At 38.8% G+C, this 20,287-nt stretch overlaps 1 protein-coding gene across 4 annotated transcripts in view; it reads left to right on the top strand.

Moving 5' to 3' along the window:
• Positions 1–20,287, top strand: part of Myo1b (myosin IB) — a 166,655-nt gene that overhangs the window by 61,433 nt on the left and 84,935 nt on the right. For all 4 annotated transcript variants that reach the window (XM_048345065.1, XM_048345064.1, XM_048345067.1 and 1 more), the window contains exon 4: positions 16,468–16,562. In XM_048345065.1, coding sequence (XP_048201022.1) covers positions 16,468–16,562 — 95 coding nt within the window. The remainder of the gene's footprint in view (positions 1–16,467; positions 16,563–20,287) is intronic.

Raw genomic sequence — 20,287 nt, 5'->3', positions numbered from 1 at the left:
GTACTATAATTTAGAAAGGTAGTCCTTATAAAGTATTTCACATCTATTTTCTAGCAACTGTAATCACTGCATTTTTATTTTAAACTTATTTCAATGCATTCTTTCAAAAGTAAAGCCAGTTATCTATTTTTCATGTTTTCCGCATTATCCCTCTTCTCATATTCTTGTTCAGCCCAGATACTGACAATTTATTGCTTTATTATGAACAAAAGGCTTTTAGTAGTGTCACAGTTAGTTGCTAGTAGTTAATATTATATGATCATTTGAAGATGTGCCTAAATGCTTGATGGATTATTACAGTAAATCTCTCTGTGACACAATTCCTGTATTATTGATTGTCTTGGAACCAGTAAGTCTATTGGGATTTTTAGAAAATCAGATGATGATTTTTTCTGTATCATGTATTCCATCTACTGGGAATTTTGGCAAATGATTCTAACCAGCTTTGAAACTTAAGCCAGTGCAATGTTAATTTTTTTGGATTCCACTCTTTCCAGATGGGTGGTGAATAAATAAAAGTCAATTTCATCTATAATCAGAAGTTTTAGGTTGGGTTTAAAGACAACCATAATTAAACTTCCTTTTCTAAATCTGTATGTAATCTAACTTGCAAGGTTGAGAAGTAGAACTTTAGAAAAGATTAGAGAATTTAAAAAAATCTAGAATAATATTGAGTTTTTCTAGGAGAGGTGGGAAGCTTTCAGATAGTTGGTGATGGATTAAATGATAAAGCATAGAATTATGAATTTGCAAATAGTTTGAAAAGATATAGAATTCATCTTAGTTGTCCATTGAGATTTCTGGTTTCTATAACATAAGTCAGTCAAGCAGTAGGTTATACTCCTCTTTGATCAGTTGTAATTTTATTTAGGTTTTTTTTTTTTTTTTTTTTTTTTTTTTTTGCCAGCCCTGGGCCTTGGACTCAGGGCCTGAGCACTGTCCCTGGCTTCTTTTTGCTCAACACTAGCACTGTGCCACTTGAGCCACAGCGCCACTTCTGGCTGTTTTCTATATATGTGGTGGTGGGGAATTGAACCCAGGGCTTCATGGATATGAGGTGAGCACTCTTGCCAATAGGCCATATTCCCAGCCCCTTTACTTAGTTTTTAAATGTTAGTACTATAGGACTTAAACTCAGGTCTCTCTCATAGCTTGCTGTTTTTTGTTTTGTTTTGTTTTTTGCTCAGGTCTGGTGTTCTATCACTTGAGCCACTACTCCACGTCCAATTTTGGTAGTGATTAGTTGGAGATGGATCTCAAAGACTTTATTGCTCTGGCTAGCTTCAGACTGTGATCCTCAGACTTCGGTATCCTGAGTAACTTGGATTACAGGAATGAGCCACTAGCACCTTGCTCAGCTACAATTCTAAAATTGTAATCTTTATTCTGGTAACTGTACTTATCTCTTTCCGTGGTGAAAGTTTTCCTACATTTGTTTATTGTTTTGAATGTTACACTTGTAAGTTAGTAAAATATTTTGGAGAATTGGTTTTGTGGATGTGTATATTATGAAGCATACCTGTCCGTCCACCCTCTACTATCTAGCCCTCCTCCCCCAATCACTGGTGAACTCTGTTTTCCCTATCCCTTTACCTTCATGAAACAGCTTAGTGTTTTACAGTCCATATGATAAAGTGAATAGCTTTTAAAGGCCAAAACAAAAGTAATGTAGAAAATAGAGGGGACTGAGTGATAGGAAATACTGTGATTTCCTTTCTAGCTATTGAATTAGAAATTTCTCATTTCCTGGTAGTCAAAGCAAAAAAGGAAAGTATGTTCAGTTACAACGTTAGTTTTGCATACAAGATCAAAGTGCATGGTTTGTTCAAGATAAGTAATTTTCCTTGTGGGTTAGGTTCAAAGTGATTTCTCTTTGGAGACTTAGAATGTGAAGGATGTCATCACAGGTGTCTTTAAAACTTCCCCATGGGAACGAGTGTATTTTAGGTAGCCTTTTGTAAGTGAAAGCAGAGGGTAGAGTTTAGGAAAAGCATTAGAAGTAAAAGACAGCTTCTGTTTTCATCCACCTTCTATATGGTGCTTTGAAGGGACTTCTATGAGCTATGAGCAGTTGACACAGAACTCTTGGGAGCAGCTAAGACAAGGGAGCAGAGCACTCGTAACATGGGAAAGACTTACATTCACAGAGAGATTGCTGCAGAGCACAATGTGGTCAGATGCCTTTGGGCGCTCATTAGAACCACTGTACAATTCCCTCAGAATCAGTAAGGGTCTTCCAGAGGGGAAACAAAGCAAAGACAAGATTGCAGTTTTACCTTCTAATGTTGTGTGTGTGTGTGTGTGTGTGTGTGTGTGTGTGTGTGTGTGTGTGTGTGTTCCTTATAATTGAGCTTTGAATTAAAGAAGAACTCCAGGTCATTGTTGTATTCTGTAGTAATGTCTTAAAGTTGTCAGTGAAAGATTCTTAATTTTACTTGTTTATGTTTTTGAGATGAGGTCTCACTATGTGTACCAGACTAACGTCAAACTGCTAGGCTCAAGAGATCCTGCAGTCTCATTCTCCTGAGTAACTAGGACAATGTATATGTTCCACATTGCATTACCCAGCTCAGATCCAAAACACACTGAGTTGAGTTGTCATGAAGACTCATTTGTAGTGATAAGGCCCATGAGGCATATGACTGAAGAAATGTCTAGACTAGAGTTAGCTGATAGAGGTAAAGAAGCCATTGTGCAGGCATGATGACAGAGAATTCCTGCTCTTTGGGCCTAAGAAGTTATTGTCGAATTATGTCAGTAGGTATAGATGTATAATGTAGTAATTTGTGTTTGGGTGTGTGCACGCACATACGTGCATTTTATGTGTGTACAGGTCATGAAATTGGTTGGATCCAATGGCACGTCAAATCTTAGTGGCAAAAAAGACCCAGGAATGAGGAGCAAAGTTGTTACTACAGCTTTGCTAGGTGGTCTTCTGGAATTCAAGTTGTGAAGCTTTGATATATGGAGTCTGACAAATACCCTTTACTTTTGCTAGTGTGCAGAATCCAAACCTAAAATCAATAATATGGTGTGATTGTTATAGGAGGACTGTTTGAAGGAGGAAGAAGATGATGATGGGTGGTGAAAATTAGAGATATTTATTATATGTATTATATATGAAAATAATAATTGAATAAAAATTGTTAAAATGAAGGGGGAGAATGGAGAAAGGGCTTAAGAAGGAGTAATGTAGATGGAGTGAATTTTTATCAAAGTGCATTATATGTATTGCATGTTATAAAAACCACAGCAAAGACCCTTTGTATAATTAATTTATGCTAACAAATTAAAAAAAACATGTGGAGCCTTTAAAAAATTGTTAATTTATTATCCAACAAAAGTTTTGTGTGCTCCACTTTTTATCATTCCCAGTGATTTTCTTGGTGCAGAAAACCTGCTCTCACATAAATTCAGAGCACTGGGATTCTAATCCTTTTTTGATGAAGGAGATCTTTTGCTGGGGAGAGCCAGAGGGAATTGTGAGAGATCTTGGTGGAGAGAGACCCTGAAGAGAAGGGTCAGTCTTGTTTTTTCATCTATACATTCCTTTCCATGCGGGGCATAGATCCTGGCAGATTGTAGCACTTGAAAAATATTGGCTACAGAACTCAAGAAGAACATTAGCATAAGGGATAATTTGCTCTAGGAGGATTCAGAGAAGTGAACCATTAGTCTTTAAAATTTTTGAGTAGAGAGGGCATGCCAGTTGGGGACTCCGGGTAGCAATAAGATGTTCTCGCTAGTCAGCAGTGAAGGCAAATAATTGTCTTTATCCTTTAGCATAGCCAGGTCCTTGAATGTTACTAGTGCAAATATGACCACACTTAGTTTTTTTTTTTTTTCTTTGTTTTGTCCAGTGTTTGGGTTTGGGCCTAAGCTGTGTCCCTGGCTTCTTTTTGCTCAAGGCTAGCACTCTAACTCTTGAGCCACAGCACCACTTCCGGCCTTTTCTGTTTATGTGATGCTGAGGAGTTGAACCTAGGGCTTCATGCTTGCTAGGCAAGTACTCTACCACTAAGCCACATTCCCACCCTCACACACTTAGTTTTTTAAAAAGTGAGTTTTAACTGGCTGTGTCTTGTCTTCAATAGAATTTATACGGACTAGCACTAGAGGGATTGTTGATTTCCCCCTAAATTACCTTAGTGAAGAAAATTGGCCAATGAAACACAGAGGTCCACTTCTATTTAAACTTGCTTCTTTTAGCATAGTCTTATTTTGTTTCTTGTTTGTCAGAGTCTTGCTGTGTAGTACAAGATGGATTTCAACACTCAATCATCTTGCTTCAGCTTCCTGAGTGCTACGATTACAGACATGAACCCCCACACTCTTTTCTTTGACTACATTAAACCCATAAAACTCTATTTCTAAACACAGGAATTCCCAATTATATATTCAGTCTCAATATTTCTTCTGATTTTCCTGTATTTGGCCATTAATAATTAACCAAAATTGGCAAGCAAACAAGCTTGGAAGTTGTCATACATTAATTTTGTCACTTTAATGTTTTTGTTGTTTTTTTCTGGACTAAGAGAAAAGACAATGTTAGGACTCATTCCAGCCACTTAATTCTAAGTATATCCTATGTATCAGGCCCTATGCTAGGCATGCATTGGATAGAGTTAGAGAAAGTGAACAAAAATGTGTTCCAATCTTCAAATAGGATTTTATAAAGTTTCAGGCAAGGGAATCTTAAAGTAAGGCTTGAGACAGAAATATATATTCAAGGAGAGGAACCCTGAAAGTTAGTTGGACTTTCTTGCTTTGTTGACTTTGAATGCCTGTGAGAAATGAAAATCCTTAAGGTTCTGTCTATATAGAGTGGCTTGCTTGGTTTCTACCTCTAGTTAACCAGAAATTGGTTTGAACATGCATAAAAGACATTCTTATATTGAGATTGTATTCTGTAATAACAATACTGTGTGTACCTTCCAGTGACTCTACATCACCTTTAAATGGGGAGGAGTGTCTTTGGCCCCCTACTGTGCTATTTTGGGAGGATTGTTGTTAGCTTTCAGGGCTTGTTTTATTCGTGTGTGTGTTTGTGTGTGTTGTGTGTGTGTGTAAGTGTGTAAGTGTAATTCTGGTCCTGGAGCTTGAACTCAGGGCCTGAGTGCTGTCCCTGAGCTTTTTTTGCTCAAGGCTCTACCATTTGAGCCACAGTCCACCTCCAGGTTTTTCTTGTTGTTGTTTGTTTGTTTTGGTGGTTAAGTAGAGATAAGAATCTCACAAAATTTCTTGCCAAGGGTGGTTTGGAGCCATGATCCTCAGATCTCAGCCTCCTGTGCCGCACACTAGTATTATTATAGGTGCCGGGCCTATTCTTCAGCTCTTAGTGGTCAGATAGTTTCTCAGTTTGGTGGTTTCATTAACACCAGCCAGATACCTTTCCCCACTGCAGATACCTGTGATAACATCTACTTGCAGATCTAAGTGCTTCTTTCTCTCTAGTATCTGTATAATCTGGAGTGTGATACTTCTAGTCATTTTCAGGTAATTTGCCCACATACTGATATTAAACTTTCAAGCAGCTCTGCACATGTTCTCTATTTAGGTTCATTTTGGTACTGTGCTTTGTGTGATGGAACTATGCAAGAGATGTTTAGGGCTCTCTATATAATCAGGGCACTTTCTATGTATCAATATTAAATCTTCATCTAGCATTAGTATTAGCTTAGTAGATAAGCCTTTTCGCTGCATGTGACTAGGACATTGGAGGAAGAGGGAGTGGAAATGAGAACCCCTGGGAAGATGGACCACATAAAGAGCTGTCAGTCATTCTAAGCTCTAAGCCTAGTCATTTTTCTGAGAGGTTTTCCTTTTCATGGCCTGAATCTTAATCCTCTGATGCTCCTTTCTCCAAATGATTTTCTCTTTAAAATTAAGATATGGATTTGATTGTGTTATAATGGAACTTGTTTTCTATTTGGAAATCTAGAGGAAGTGTTTCCACATTTCGTCTATGTCTTGGATTTGCATCTTAGTTTGAATAGGTACATAATAAACTGGATGGTCGGGAGGGAGTCTGTGGGCTGTGTTAAGATCCCTTCCAGTTCAATCCAGACCACTTACTTCACAGTGCTCAGACAGGCTATCCATGCATCTCTGTCTGCTGCCTAAGCAAAACAAATGGGATCTATAGGAAATCAGAGTGCTCGAAGAACCGTAGTTGTTGGGGACAGAATGTATGCTAACTTGCTTTGTTGCAGAAATCCCTAAAATCAAGAAGCTAAATCTGGCTACAGTGGAGATTAGGAATGGAGGAAGAGTCTTGATAATGAAACTTGTATTTTGACAGTGTTATATAAAGGTGCTTTGTGGAAATGTTTTTCTAGCACCCAGAAAACCCCTCTAGGAGATTACTGATGGTCAGATTTGAAGAACTCAGCTAAGGCAATGGCAAAACTGATATTGGAAAGGAAAAGGGTGGGGGTAGATTTCAAAGGTTTGGGGTACATGGATTAAAAAAGAAAAGCAAAATTTTAATTCAATAATTTTCTTTCAATCCCAGTATTTTTTTCATGCTTTAAGGAAAACTTTGTTGTTGTGTTCAATAAACGACATAGAAAATATGACTTGCCCTCTGATAACTGAAGTATTGCTCGGATAGGTACTGATAAGTTTTCTCAGCTGTGCCACTGGAGCCCAGCATTGATACCTTTGTCTTCCTTTACCTGGCAAGTTATTTCTAGAATGTTTCTTTCTATATGATAGGAATGGTGATGGGAGTTTAGCACCTAACCAGATAGACTTGGCCTTATTTTCACTGTTTTGCAATCCAATTTCAGTCCTGGGTCAAATTCCCACAGCTACTAGTAGCAAGGCCAAATGTTTAGATTGCATCAATATAGCAAGAAAATTTTTCTTAAAAGAAAACCTTAGGAGCCTAGCACTAGTGGCTCACATCTGTAATCCTAGCTACTCAGGAAGCTGAGATGTGGAGGACTGAGATTCTAGCCAGAAAAGACCATAAGACTCTGTCTTAAAAATAATCAGCTGAAAGTAGGGCTGGCTGTGTGATTCAAGTAGCATACTGCCAGCTAAGCAAGTAAGCTGGAGTGAATGTGAGGTGTTCAAATTCAAGCAGTACCAAAATTTTAGGAAAGAATATATAAATTCATGAATTGTTTACAGTGAGCTTGGGTAGGAGAAGTGGAGTAACACAAAGCAGGGAGACTTTGGGATGGGAGAATACTTTATTTAGGAGACTGCTTCTGGATTCGATGGAGTTGCAAGTAGAAGGCCGTGGCATCTGATGGATCATCAGCCTCCTAGGGGTTGAGTAGGGATTTTGGTATACATTCAGGAATATGGAATAGTTTTTGCTAGTGTGGTCTGTTAGTTATTAAGTGATTCATATCCCTTATCTCCACCTGTTCATCTGCTGTTCCATGTAATGAAATTTAGGACATTTCAGGTTTCTTCTCTTATCAGTACACAAAGTTCTGGTGCTTTGATTAGTGTTTTGTTTGTTTGTTTTGGCCCTTGTTAGGCAGATGCTCTACCACTTGAGCCAGCCAGCCTTGGTGCCTCAGCTGTTTTTTCAGGTAGGGTCTTGTATTTTCTGCCAGGGCCAATCAGTCTGAACTTTGGTCCTTCTACTTATGCTTCCTATACAGATGGTATGCCATGGGTACATAGCACCAGAGCTGGTTTGTTGGTTGAGTTGAGACCTTGTTAACTTTTTGTGTAGACTGGCCTTAGACCAAGGTCCTCCTGATCTCCACTTCCCAAGTAGCTGTGATTACAGGTGTGAGCCACTGTGCCTGGCAAAGTGGTTCTTTCTAAGACTTTAAATCAGCAGGGAACATCTGGGAACAAGCAGGGTTATTAGCATTTTGAGAACTTGAAATTCTTCTTTCTTTAATGAGTATAACAATTAAGTTCAAAGTTAGGTCCTACATGTGATTAGGAAGATCTTTGTTGTAACTTCTGGAATATGTGTTTCCAGGGTTTAGTTGCTTGTCACAAAGGCATCAAATTTGACCATGAAATTAATTGTTTTGGTACAACTGTTGTGCCAAAAGTAGTTTTAAAACATTTTGTTGGGAATGTTTGGTTGTATTTACCTTAAGCTGAAAAGGCTGTTCTTTTAGACGAAGTGTAATTATTTTAATGAGAGTTGAGTAATAAAGGATGATTGTTGGAATTCTTTTGTTCAAAGAGATACTAAAAATACCTTGAGAGCTTACTGAATTTGACTTAAGAGCACCAGTTGTCTATATGTTCTTTCCCTCAAATTAGGTGTGTTTTGTTCATCTCTAGAGGAGGGAAATAACCTAATTCCTCCCAGCTCTTTACTTCCTATTTGCCTTGTTCTTATATTTACATTGGGGTGCGTAGTTTGCTTTTCCTGTTGACCTAGTTCACTACTTATCTAGAGGGCTTCTAGAAACCTTTCCTGGGGGTCCTGCCCCATCCTGGTACAGATACTCCTTCCACATGCTCTTCTGTTTCAAAGTCTGAAGGACTGAGTCAAGGCAGTAATAAGCAGGAGCTATCCATGCGCCATTAATTTGTGAGATACAGCCCCATTGTAGCAAAGACTGACAAAGATGTGCAATTACTCTGTGCTTTGGACCCCAAAGCCAAGCCTAAGCAGGATGCTGCCACCGTGGGGTTTTCCCCATGTGGTGGTTTCTTTATGCCTTTGGAATTTCTGAGTACTGTTTTCTTTGCAGCATTAGAAGTTTTCAGGAAGTCCTAAGCAGAACAAGGATTACTACCAAATTCCACAGAGCAACTTCCAGGCCCTGAAGGCAGATGTTTCCTTCTTATGGCCTTCATATCTTTTCCTTCCTGGGATAATTTAGTCTCTTTAAACCCCTTATCTGCTTCCTAAGGCCTGTTTCCAGGACCTGGCTTTTACAGTGTAGGTTGAAAAACAGCCACTCCTTGACTCATTTTACCTTCATATCTATCCATTAGAAAGAAAAGGTGTTCATTCTGTTGAGTGGAGTCTTAGCCAGTCTATAGGGACATGGCACACTTGATGGAGTGTCCTCTTGCGGAGGGGTGGGGGTCCATAGAACTGGGCTAAGCCCCCAAACTTCCTCATCACAAGAGGATTACAAATACAATGTCTACATTCTCAAAAGAAGACAACCTATTAAGTATCTTCTATAGCTTGCTTATAAACTTCTGAAGTAAAGAGCTTTGCTTATTCAATCTAGTGCTGAAACAGAACTGTTTCCTGTTGATGGGGTTTTGTCATTATTGCTTGACATACAGCATGTGTGAGCCATCTTTTGTGAAAAACATTCAGATATTAGGATTCTGTCCCAAGTTGTTGTACTTGACTACTAAGATTAAAATACATACATAGATATGTCTTGAGTGACCCATTTAAAATAATGAGAGACTTGACAAACATTGAATTTGATCCAGGCGTCTGGGAAATATACTCTAAGGAGAAGAAGGTCTGTTTCTTAAAAACCATTAATAGTTCAAAGGAAGAAGAAACATTTTTATGTTTGTTATATCCTGTTTTAAAGCCTGACTTTTGAGCTTTAAATGCTTTACTATTATCATTCCAGAACAGATGTCATCTTCAAATGATTCACCCCAATGATATTATTTCTATTTCGTAGCCAGTAAAAACAAGCCTTCTGGTGAATGAGCCCAGAGAAAGCAATGTGGTAATGTAGTGATACACACACACACATACACACACACGATGAACTTTGAGATTAAATGCTGAAGGGTTGGTTGGTGGTATGTTTCAGGAGGTAGAGCATCTGCCTAGCGGATGGGGAAGTCCTGAGTTCAGATCTCAGTACTATAGATAAAATAGTAATGAAATATTAATGAAATATTCTTAGAAAAATTGAAGATCATTTTAAAGACAAGTCTTATATTTCTATTATATCTCACGTTGTGGCCTGGCATCTTTCTTATATTGTTACTACAGCTTCAAAGTTTGGATGTAGGGGGAAAAAGTACAGTGCTTTCTTAAAAACCAGTTATTTTTGCATACTTTAAGTGCAATTCCTGTAGATAGCATAGAGAGAAATCTTGCTTTTATATCCTTTTTATACTTTTAACATTTTAGTTGGTATGCTTTGCTACATTAACATTTAATGTACTTACATAGTTGACCTAGTTTATGATTTCTTTTCTGTTCTCTTTGTTTATCCTTTCTCACCATATGTTGGAATATTATTATTTTTGAAAATTTTTTATGTTTGAACCTTTTCATTTGAAAATTTTAAAAAATTCATTTTTTGGTCATAGGTCTTTTTGTTATTATTTTAGTGGCTGTTTAGGGATTTTAATATATAGCCATGCACCTTCAGAGTCCATAGAGCTAATAGTATATGTCTTGATTTAAAATGTGGGAATCTTGAAATGCTTAAGTCTATCTACATGCCATCCGTCTTTTCCCAACACCATCATCCATCTTCCCCCAATGCCATCCTTTGTTTTCACACCTGTGCTTTTTACATCATAGTATAAAATTTGCCCATTTTTATTTGTGCTGAAAAAAGGGTTACTTACATTCTTCATTTTCTCTTGCTCTGAAATTCAGATTGCTAGGAATGTTTTACCAGTGGTATGGCTACAAGGAGATATAGTATGTAAATAAACTTATATGTAGAACCAGGACAAGAAAGCACAGGATAAAAGGACAGATAGCTATAATGATTTCTCTTTCCCAAGTTTTCCTGTAAGCTGTAATGGAATGCCTGTCTTGTGGAATTGAACAGGTTTGTGCTGTGTGAAGTTTCTGAGTTAAGAACTTGGAACAATTATAGACGTAAAGATATCCACAAAATATTTTACCACAGAGGCCAAGTTAGTGACTCTCCTTAAAGAACAAACTAAGTTTCTCCCCTTTTTTTGTCTTTAAGTCCCTGTGGACCACTACACCTCAGTCCTTGGCTGGGTGGGTTTAAAGCTAAGTTAAAATGGGTGAAGCATGTGGAGACCGAGCATGTTTTAGACACATATTTTTGGCTACTTAGTATAGAAACAGTTAATTTTTAGGACTGAACTCTTCATATTAGAAGGGAGAAGAAAAAGTGGAGGTTAGTGGATGAGAATTTTGAGTCTGAGCTATTTCAAGAGGGTTGAATTGAAAAGGGGAATTCCCTAGTGTCATTTAAAAAGTCCTCTAGGAATCAGGATGCCATGAAAGGGAATGCCGTTTTAGAAGCTTTGGAAGAAAAAAAATACTTGGAAATAAAATGGGTAGAATCAGTTATCTGAGTTCAGGAGAGTTTCCTGAGAAAAAATTCTGTTCTGTTAAACACTTGGACTCACAAAGCACCAAGAAAAAGTTCTCAAAATGGACTAGATTTCTCCAGTGACTCATTAGTGATGAGTTGCAGTGGCTGAAACATGGGCTTCAACATGGGCTGCATCGAGGAGGGGAGGCTTGGGAAGGGGTGGTGTTTGTTGTACTTGAGCACTGCCAATATCTTTCCTGCTTTGTGTTTGAGGTGAAGCAAACTTAGCAAGGAAATGGCAGGGTGGAAAACAGGGAATTTGGGGGAGAGACGCCCTGCTGTGATGACTGTGCAGGCAGAACCACTGTGATTAACACTCTGAGCAGAAATAAGATGGAAGGGGAACATAAATACCAGCTGGGCAGTTTTGAACATGCAACCCAACATTCCATCCTGACAGAAAATAACAGATGAGTCCCAAACCAACCTTCTAAAACTAAAAGTGATAGATACAGCTGTTTGGAAGTGAGTGGTGGATATACTTGGTATGGGGTAAAATTTGGTTCAGTGAACAGCCGTGTAGCTGATCTGGAAAGGAAGGGAGCACTGCCCACATACATCAGTCTGACCCTATTTATTCTTAGAGAGCTCAACTAGATGCCAGAACCCGTGCTTTTGATGTGGTGCCACAGAAACCATACTCACCCCCTTTATGTTATCGTTATTATATTATAATTAACCACTCATTTCTGTGTGTGAGAAATAACAATGCTGACATGGTCACAAAATAATGAGAAGCATATGGGTCACAACTGATTTTTTTTAAAACAAAAAACTTTTCTAAAGATTTATTTAGGTTCCCTAATTATAGAGAGGCTCGAAGGACTGGCATGTGGTTTCAGTTAGTAGTTAGAAACGTTGGTTTTAGGGATGGGTACTTATTCATGTTGCCAGAGAGGAAGAGGAGAAGATCCAGAAGAGGGCTGAGTACTTAGGACCCCTCTCTTTGGTCAGAAGTCAAGTGTAAGAGGCAAGTATGATGACATTTGTACAATACTTGAGATGGGTGTGTTAACACTACAAGCCAATATTCCCAGTGCTGAAGTACTATAGCTGGTAAATTTTCATGTCAGTCTCTTTAAAGAATAAATTAATCTCTTTTAGCCTTTTTTCTTATGTTAAAATTATCCTTCCATTAGATGAATCAAGCCCTGTCTTTGGGGATAGTGGTTAAATACAGTTGGCTGTCTGTATCCATGGATGCAGCAAACCTCAGATAAAATAATACTAGGAAAAAATGTGTCTGTACTGACACACGCGGATGGGTTTTGTCATTATTTCTTAAACGATATAGTATCAGTCACTTACATAGCATTGACATCATGTTAGGTATCCTAAGGAGAGATGATATAAAGTATCTAGGAAGAAGGGCATAGGTGAGGCAAATACTGCATAATCTTATAGAAGGGGCCTGAGCAACCTATATATATTTTTTTTAATCAAAGTGAGGTGGAGAGTTGGGGAAAGTGCTGGAGACAAGCACCATGGGTGGCACTGAGCAGTGACTGTATTTCAAACTGGACCCACAGGAAAAAAATTAAGTCTTCAACTTTAACTTAAATTATACTCATGGCAGAATTCTTTGGTGATCTCCAGCCTCTGTGGTGTGTGGTGGTAGTGGTAGTGGTGGTGGGGGGGTGTGTTTGTATATGTAAGTGTGTATGTGTATGTGTCCGTGTATGAACTTGGGAGGAGAGATAGGTTGATTGATTAGAGAACAGTTTTCTGTTACTTTGATCAGTATTGGTATAACTATAAATTCAGTCCTGACAATATGAACAAAAGCTTGTTTTAAATGATCCATGAGTTTAGTAAATGTGTATGGACAGAAAACTTCATTTCTACATACTGTAATGTACTTCCTGCATTTCTTATCAAGGTAATAACAATAATGAAAACAGAGGGGGAGGAAATGAAAGGAGGAACAAGGCTAATAAGAATTCTAACAAGTACTTTCCTTCTTTTCATGTTTATACAATAAATGAATTTCTGAATGTTTGCCCTTTTCATAAAGCTCACTCCAGGAGTACCGTTGACCCTGCTTGGAAAGAATCTACTCATTCATCTATTTGTTTGTATCTTGGTATTGATTACATTTTATGCTTTTAGTGCCGTGGGAAGTAGAGATTAATTGTATAGAAAGCACCTGCCCAGATATAACTAATTATAACATAGAAAGTGTTCTGACATGTATTTAGAACTTGGTATTTCAAGAACATCTTAATAGTTAATTGGTGGAATTATTGACTCCTCCAACTAATTGGTTACATTCTGCATTTTACACATAAAGAAACTAAAGTTCTTTTGCGGTGAATGACTTGCTGGAGGCCATATAGGTAGTAGTAACTTGTCCATCTGGACCTAAGAAGCCATATCTAGGTTAAGACTTTGGTTATCTAGAGAATTGTTGGAAAGGCTTTGAGGGACAGAAATTGTCCAGTGTGCACTGTTTAAATGAACAAGAGCAACCAGAAAAGATCCTGGGTTCCTGTTTTGTTTATTTTTATTTATTTACTTATTTACTTATTTTTGGTGGTGGTGGTGGTGGTGGTCAGGGCCTGGGTGCTGTCCCTGAGCTTTTCTGTTCAAGGCTAGTGCTCTACCACTTTGAGCCACAGTACCACTTCCAGTTTTTTGGTGGTTAATTGGAGATAAGAGTCTCATGGACTTTCCTACCTGGGCTGGTTTTGAATTGCGAACCTCAGATCTCAGCCTCCTGAGTAGCTAGGATTACAGACATGAGCCATCAGCAGCTAGTGGTATATTTTTTTAAATTGTATTTCCTTCTAGGTCTTTCCTTCCTTGTACTTATATGTTCACTCAAGAAGTGCACTTAAGATAAATTTGTACCTGTAAGTGAGAGTTATAAGCCGAGATGACTGTTGTCTAACATGTTACAGTGGTATGCTAACAAATATCACAAAGAGAACATGATGAAAGGGAGATGATGGTAGTTCATGGTGTTTCTGGATTCAAGTTATGACTCTCCTGAGAAAGGGAGCCAGGGGTCATAAGCTTTTCATGTCCTTTTTTCAGGATGGTTTTCTTTCAGTAGGTTATCATTTAATTTGAAATGCTGTATTGAGTATTGAATCTGATTAAGAATACCAGGATATCTCTTCATAGTTCCTGGTCTGGCCCATTAATGGTATTCAGTAAATAAATTGCCAGTGTGAAGCCTTCATATGCCTTCTAAAGAAAAACAGACTTCCTTAACTGATGTAGACAGCCCTTATGATCTGTTGGGCCAAGGTTAAACAGTCACCCTGCCTCCAGACCTTACTCTCTCACATGCTCCTTTGTCACTCTGAGATCAGGCCAAAATGCAGGAATGCTGTATACTGGTAGTGATCAGGAGGAGTGGTCAGTCCTGGCTCTACTGTTCACACTGGTAGTTGTTAATGTCCTTGCCTTGCATTTAGGGACTATTATAGTACATGGTAAATGCAACTCTTCTTAGTTGTAATTACTATCTGACCTTCATGTTCCCTGTTCCCAGCTTACAGTCCTGCAATGTGGCTTCCTGTCACCTCTGTTGTTCTTCATTTGGATCTGTCTATGTGTCCTGCAGCTTGTCTCTTAATCTTTTCCCGTATGTTTTGTTTTCTAGTAATAGGAAACTACATAGCCCACCTGCCTCCATGATGTTTTAGCCTTGGTACCTAAAAGCCCTTTGTTTTGCAAATTTATTTGGTTTTTCCACCTCTTCCCTCTTGAGGTTCCTGTCCTATTCTGGGATGCTTTGCATGCCCCTCTCTCCAGTACTGGGAATTAAATGTGATAGACAAGCTCTCTACCACTTGAGCACTCTAACTACTTCTTTTATTTTGTGGTTTTGATTAATTAACTTTTAGTGCTGGTCTTCAGGCCTGAACTCAGGGCCTGGGTATTGTCTCTTAGCTTTTTTCACTCAAAGCTGGCACTCTGCCACTTGAGCTCCACTTCTGGCTTTTTGGTGGCTAATTGATGATAAGAGTTTCACAAACTTTTCTGCCCAGGGTGGTTTTGCACTTCAGTCCTCAGATCACAGCTTCCTGAGTATCTAGGATTAGAGATGTAAGCCACCTGTACCCAGCTTTTTATTATTTTGTTTTAGAGATGGGGCTCCCCATTTTCTAGGCTGACCTTACATTCATCAGTAGCCGAGTTTAGTTGTAAAACACCATGCCTTTATGCATGTGTCTTATCATTAATCTTAGCATATTGACTATTTCTCCTCTTTGTTTTATTTCTTCTCATGAAAGAGGCTGAGTACTATTTCTATAATCGCAGCTTGTTCTTGTTGCATACTAGACCCTCAATAATACTAAATAAAAAGGAGGAAATTTACCTACTTCAACATTATCATCAGGCTGTCCAAAGTGTTTTTCAAAGGATGATTTATGGATGCATTTTGAGGAGGACTGGTCTTCCCTGCCTTCATAGGGAACCTCTACCACTGCAAAATAGGGTGAGACCTTGCAGAGCTTGGGACTGGATTAGAATCACAACAAACCTAATTATGACTTGGTGTCTTAGCAGTTCCATTATTTATTGTAAAGACAATGGTTTTCTGTTCTACTTTTTTTTTTTTGGCCAGTCCTGGGCCTTGGACTCAGGGCCTGAGCACTGTCCCTGGCTTCTTCCCGCTCAAGGCTAGCACTCTGCCACTTGAGCCACAGCGCCGCTTCTGGCCGTTTTCTGTATATGTGGTGCTGGGGAATCGAACCTAGGGCCTCGTGTATCCGAGGCAGGCACTCTTGCCACTAGGCTATATCCCCAGCCCTCTGTTTTACTTCTTGATATCAACTATTTGGTAGTTGATAGTGTTTTCTAAGGTGTGGAAAGATTGTCTTCCTTATTTTGTTTACTGGTAGTTGTTTCCTTGTTGTGTTGAAACTCTAGTGAACATTATAATCTCAGTATTGTCATTTGTGATATAACATTTTCCCATTGGCCCTCAGAGTTATCTAGATTTTAATACAAAGAGCCATAATAAACCTTAGCTTAGGAGTGCAAGAAGGCAGTGCAATTTTAGTTAATAGAAAATGTAAGGGAAAAAGTAATATAGGCAACAAAGTCGGGCTCTATTGACTTATGATATAGTTTAAGAATTTGAAAGAAATAAAATGCAATACTTGGCCTGTTCTCCAAAGCAAATCAGAATCTTTCTTAAAAGAATACAGAATTACATCTGATAAAGACACACTAACAAGTTGAATGCTAAAGAATTTTTTTCCCCCATTCTCCCCTGCAGCTTTGCCCTGTCAGATGAAGCATACAGATCCCTCCGAGATCAAGATAAAGACCAATGTATTCTCATTACTGGGGAAAGTGGAGCAGGAAAAACAGGTGAGGCCACCACCAGACAAGCTGACCCTCTGTGGAAGGGAAATGTTGCACAGACTGACACCAAAGAGGGGGGTTGGGGCCTCAACAGCCACACACTGCCACTGGCCACTGTGAGCTCTGCTTTGCAGGAGTCCGTGATGTAGTCAGTCAGTGTTCAGTGCGGACTGGCCTGTCAAATGAAGGGCAGGGTACCATCAGGGCCCCAACTAACGTGGTGTTTAGTACTGAATTTGGGACCTTTAGTGCTGGATTTGGGGCCTTTCTAATGCAGGTTGTCGGTGTATTATAGTTTTTCCTTGAAGACACCAAAGCTTCTGTGCCTTACAGAGCTAAATTACTTCTCCAGGACATGCTAAACTCCTCCAGCATTGGGAAGCCATAACTATAGCTTATCTCTGCTAGAGAGAGAGAAAAGGCATCAGCATTACAATCTCACTCTAGTTTCCGTCTGATGCTTAAAGGATTTGAGAATTTTGTATGTGTTTTCTCTTTACAAAAAAGAAATACATTAAAGCTGTTACTAAAAGGTTTCTTTTCTCCCCTCTTCCCTATCTTACATCCTCTTTTTACAGCCAATATTTGACTATTTAGATTTTTTTTTTTAAACTTGTGGGAACTTTAGCCAGACATGGACATCTGGGACAATGCTTTTATCCTTCCCTTGTCACTGACCAGTCCTGTCATGTGAAACAGATTTCATTCTGAGAAGCAGTGCAGCTTCCTGTTTGTCTCCAAACTGACATGTGGGGTAAACAACACAAAAGTTTAAAATATGGATTTTTTTTCTTTTCTCTTTTTTGGCTTTTATACCATTAAAATAATAATATGTCTTCATTTTGCATTCTGACTTAAGAGTTATTTGTTTACTTGGTTTGGCAATACCTAATTACCATTTTCAAAATCAAAGAAGAATCAGGCTTCTAGAGGCATTTATATTTTGGTATCTTGTATCTCCTGGTATCCATCCTATTTGATGATGTCTAATAGACTACCTGTTTGCTTCTGATAGCTTCCTTTTCATTTTCACTGGGAAGAGGACATGAAGATATTCCCAAATCTCTTAAGTTGTTTATTTTTTTTCTTTTACTTGAACCTTCTTCATGATTAATGCTATATGTTTTTCTGATTGTACAACTTGTTCCTAAGTGAGTGAGTCCATAAGGAATGGGCTATGATCACTGGTTTGAATGGTCTTGGCTAGTTCTTCATCTCCCTTGGAGCATGTTCCAAGAAGGCAGAATGTCCACTAATTAGCCCTTTGTGTTATGATGTTTTCCCTTCTCAGAACTGGTCACTGTACCTCCTGCTCCTAGAGCTAGAAACTATTTCCTGGTGGGCTTACGGCTCTTCCTTACTGAAAAATCTGAACGGAGGGTAGCTGATGCTGTTTCACAGGGTTTGAATTCATGCTTTCTAGAAAACAACAACAACAACAAAACCCTCAGATACCTCAATGTCTCTTAGTAGCAGTTTGCCCTTTTTTGTATAGTTCTGTCTTCTTATTTTTCCTGCTCAGTCACTTGTTCTGTTGCTTTAACCCAGCCACCACTTGAAATTTTTTCTCTCTTTCTGCTCTCCTTGGTTTTGTCCTTCCTGGGTCCCTTTGCTGTCTGCTGGAGAATGGAGAGATGCCTCACAGGGCTGTCATTCTGCTGGCAGCACACAGAGTTAGAAAGATGCTGCTTTAGGAAGGAGGCTTGGGGAGTGTGTCACCCTAAAAAGCAGGGCTTGTCTTTGCTGGAGAAGGTCCCATTTTACCTCCCTTCCCAGATGTGGCTGACGGATACTAGCAAAATGAAATACAAGAAGGCATAGAAAACATAAGACTTAATATTTATTTTATTTTAGTTTCAACAGACAAAACAAACTTTCAAATGGCTCTAACTTTTAAAAGCCTGCACTCCTAAGTAGACTCAATAGTCTGTGGATTGGCCGGCCTTGAGCAGTTGTGGTGGCTCCAAGCATTGTATAGTTACTGAGATATTCTGCTCCTGGAGCTCCTCATGAACTATATTTTTATTTGTTCATCATCCCTAAAACTTTTACCGTGGGAATTGGATACTATTCCTCATAGCTGTTTTTGTTTCTCTACTCTGTGGTAGCTGCTACCCCTGACCCCTTCTTTTTAGCATATCCTGCCAACCCATCTGCAAATAGACACCTGTGTTTTACTGAGTTATCCTATCATTTTCTGCGTTCTTTTCTTTTTTTGAGATCAGTGAATGAAAATTGGCTTCAGATTTGACTGTCATTTTTTTTTTTTTTTTTGGCCAGTCCTGGGGCTTGGACTCAGGGCCTGGACACTGTCCCTGGCTTCTTTTTGCTCAAGGCTAGCACTCTGCCACTTGAGCCACAGCACCACTTTTGGCCGTTTTCTATATATGTGGTGCTGAGGAATTGAACCCAGGGTCTCATGTATACGAGGCAAGCTCTCTTGCCACTAGGCCATATCCCCAGCCCCAGATTTGACTGTCATTTTAAGTTGCCACTAAGACTCTAAAGCCGAGTAAAGTCTTGAATTAGTGTGTTGTTCCACCGTCTCTTGTTTTGTGAAGGGAGATAAAATGATGGAAAATAATGTAGACATTGTAGTACAGGGATTTTGGAGAAGGGGCCTCATCTCAACTCTTGAGGAAAGAAGGAAGCAGACTGCTTTTCAAATATTACATCATCTTATTTTCAAATTTAATGATTTTATTTTTGAGTTCCTATAGTTACTAACATTTTGTGTTAGTAAGTGGAATGAGAACTGACATTTACTGAGAATCTAGAATGTGGTATGCACTTCACATGGAGTATCTCTTTCAATTTAGAATCTGTACTTCACAGTTTATAAAGAACCATGTTTATATGAAGTAATTAATTTAACTAGGTCATTACCCCCCGCCCCCCGGGCAGATGGTGATGTGATTGGTCTTAAACATTGGAGACGCTCTTAAGCTGTAGGGTTATATAACATGGGCACTTAGAGAGAGCCGTGAACTCTTTGAGTCCTTTGGGGTGCTATTTAATTCATCACTGCTGTGCTAAATAAAAAATTCATCATGCCTCATAAAAGTGCCCAAGTATTTCTAGGCAGTGAACTCACAGTTCACTACTGTGGGTACAGATAATTTGTGGCAGACTATTCAAGCATGGCTAGGGGGCAGGGAATCAGAGCATGAGGGAGCCATCAGAGCTACATTCTTCCAAGGACGTCGGAATAAATCTGTGCCTGAGAGAGGATCCTGACATAAGAAAACATTATAAATTATTTAGTTTCTAACTTTACGGTTACATCAGTTTCTAGGAACTCATCAGACATCTGCGAGAAGATTTTTGCAGCTTGCCTAGCTTATTAAGACCTTTAGATCTAAACCCCAAATGACCTCGTCCTACTTTATGTCTTTGATAGTTCTCCGACTGTCAGTGACAGAGATGCCACTGATTGTAGCCTAAACACAGATGAGTGTCGCACACCACTGAAAATATCCATATTGAACAGAATAGCTAAGCTGACTCAAGGCCAAAATATAGCAAACTTCTGTGTTTTTTTCCTCTCCTCTTCTCCAGGTAGGAAAGAGCCATGTGTTTTATATGAATTACCAGAGATTCTGTAGTGCTCTTTTACAAGTAGGTAACATGAAATTTTTTTTTCAATGAAAATATCACTCTCATTGTAGCAAGGCTGCATTTCCGATTGGAAGACCTAGGCTAATGTTTTCTAATTGGAACAGTTACTAGCT

This window comes from Perognathus longimembris, chromosome 4, assembly GCF_023159225.1.
Source record: "Perognathus longimembris pacificus isolate PPM17 chromosome 4, ASM2315922v1, whole genome shotgun sequence".
NCBI classification, from domain to species: Eukaryota; Metazoa; Chordata; class Mammalia; order Rodentia; family Heteromyidae; genus Perognathus; species Perognathus longimembris.
Note: the sequence above shows the minus strand (reverse complement) of the source record. Positions and strands in the feature narration are given on the sequence as shown.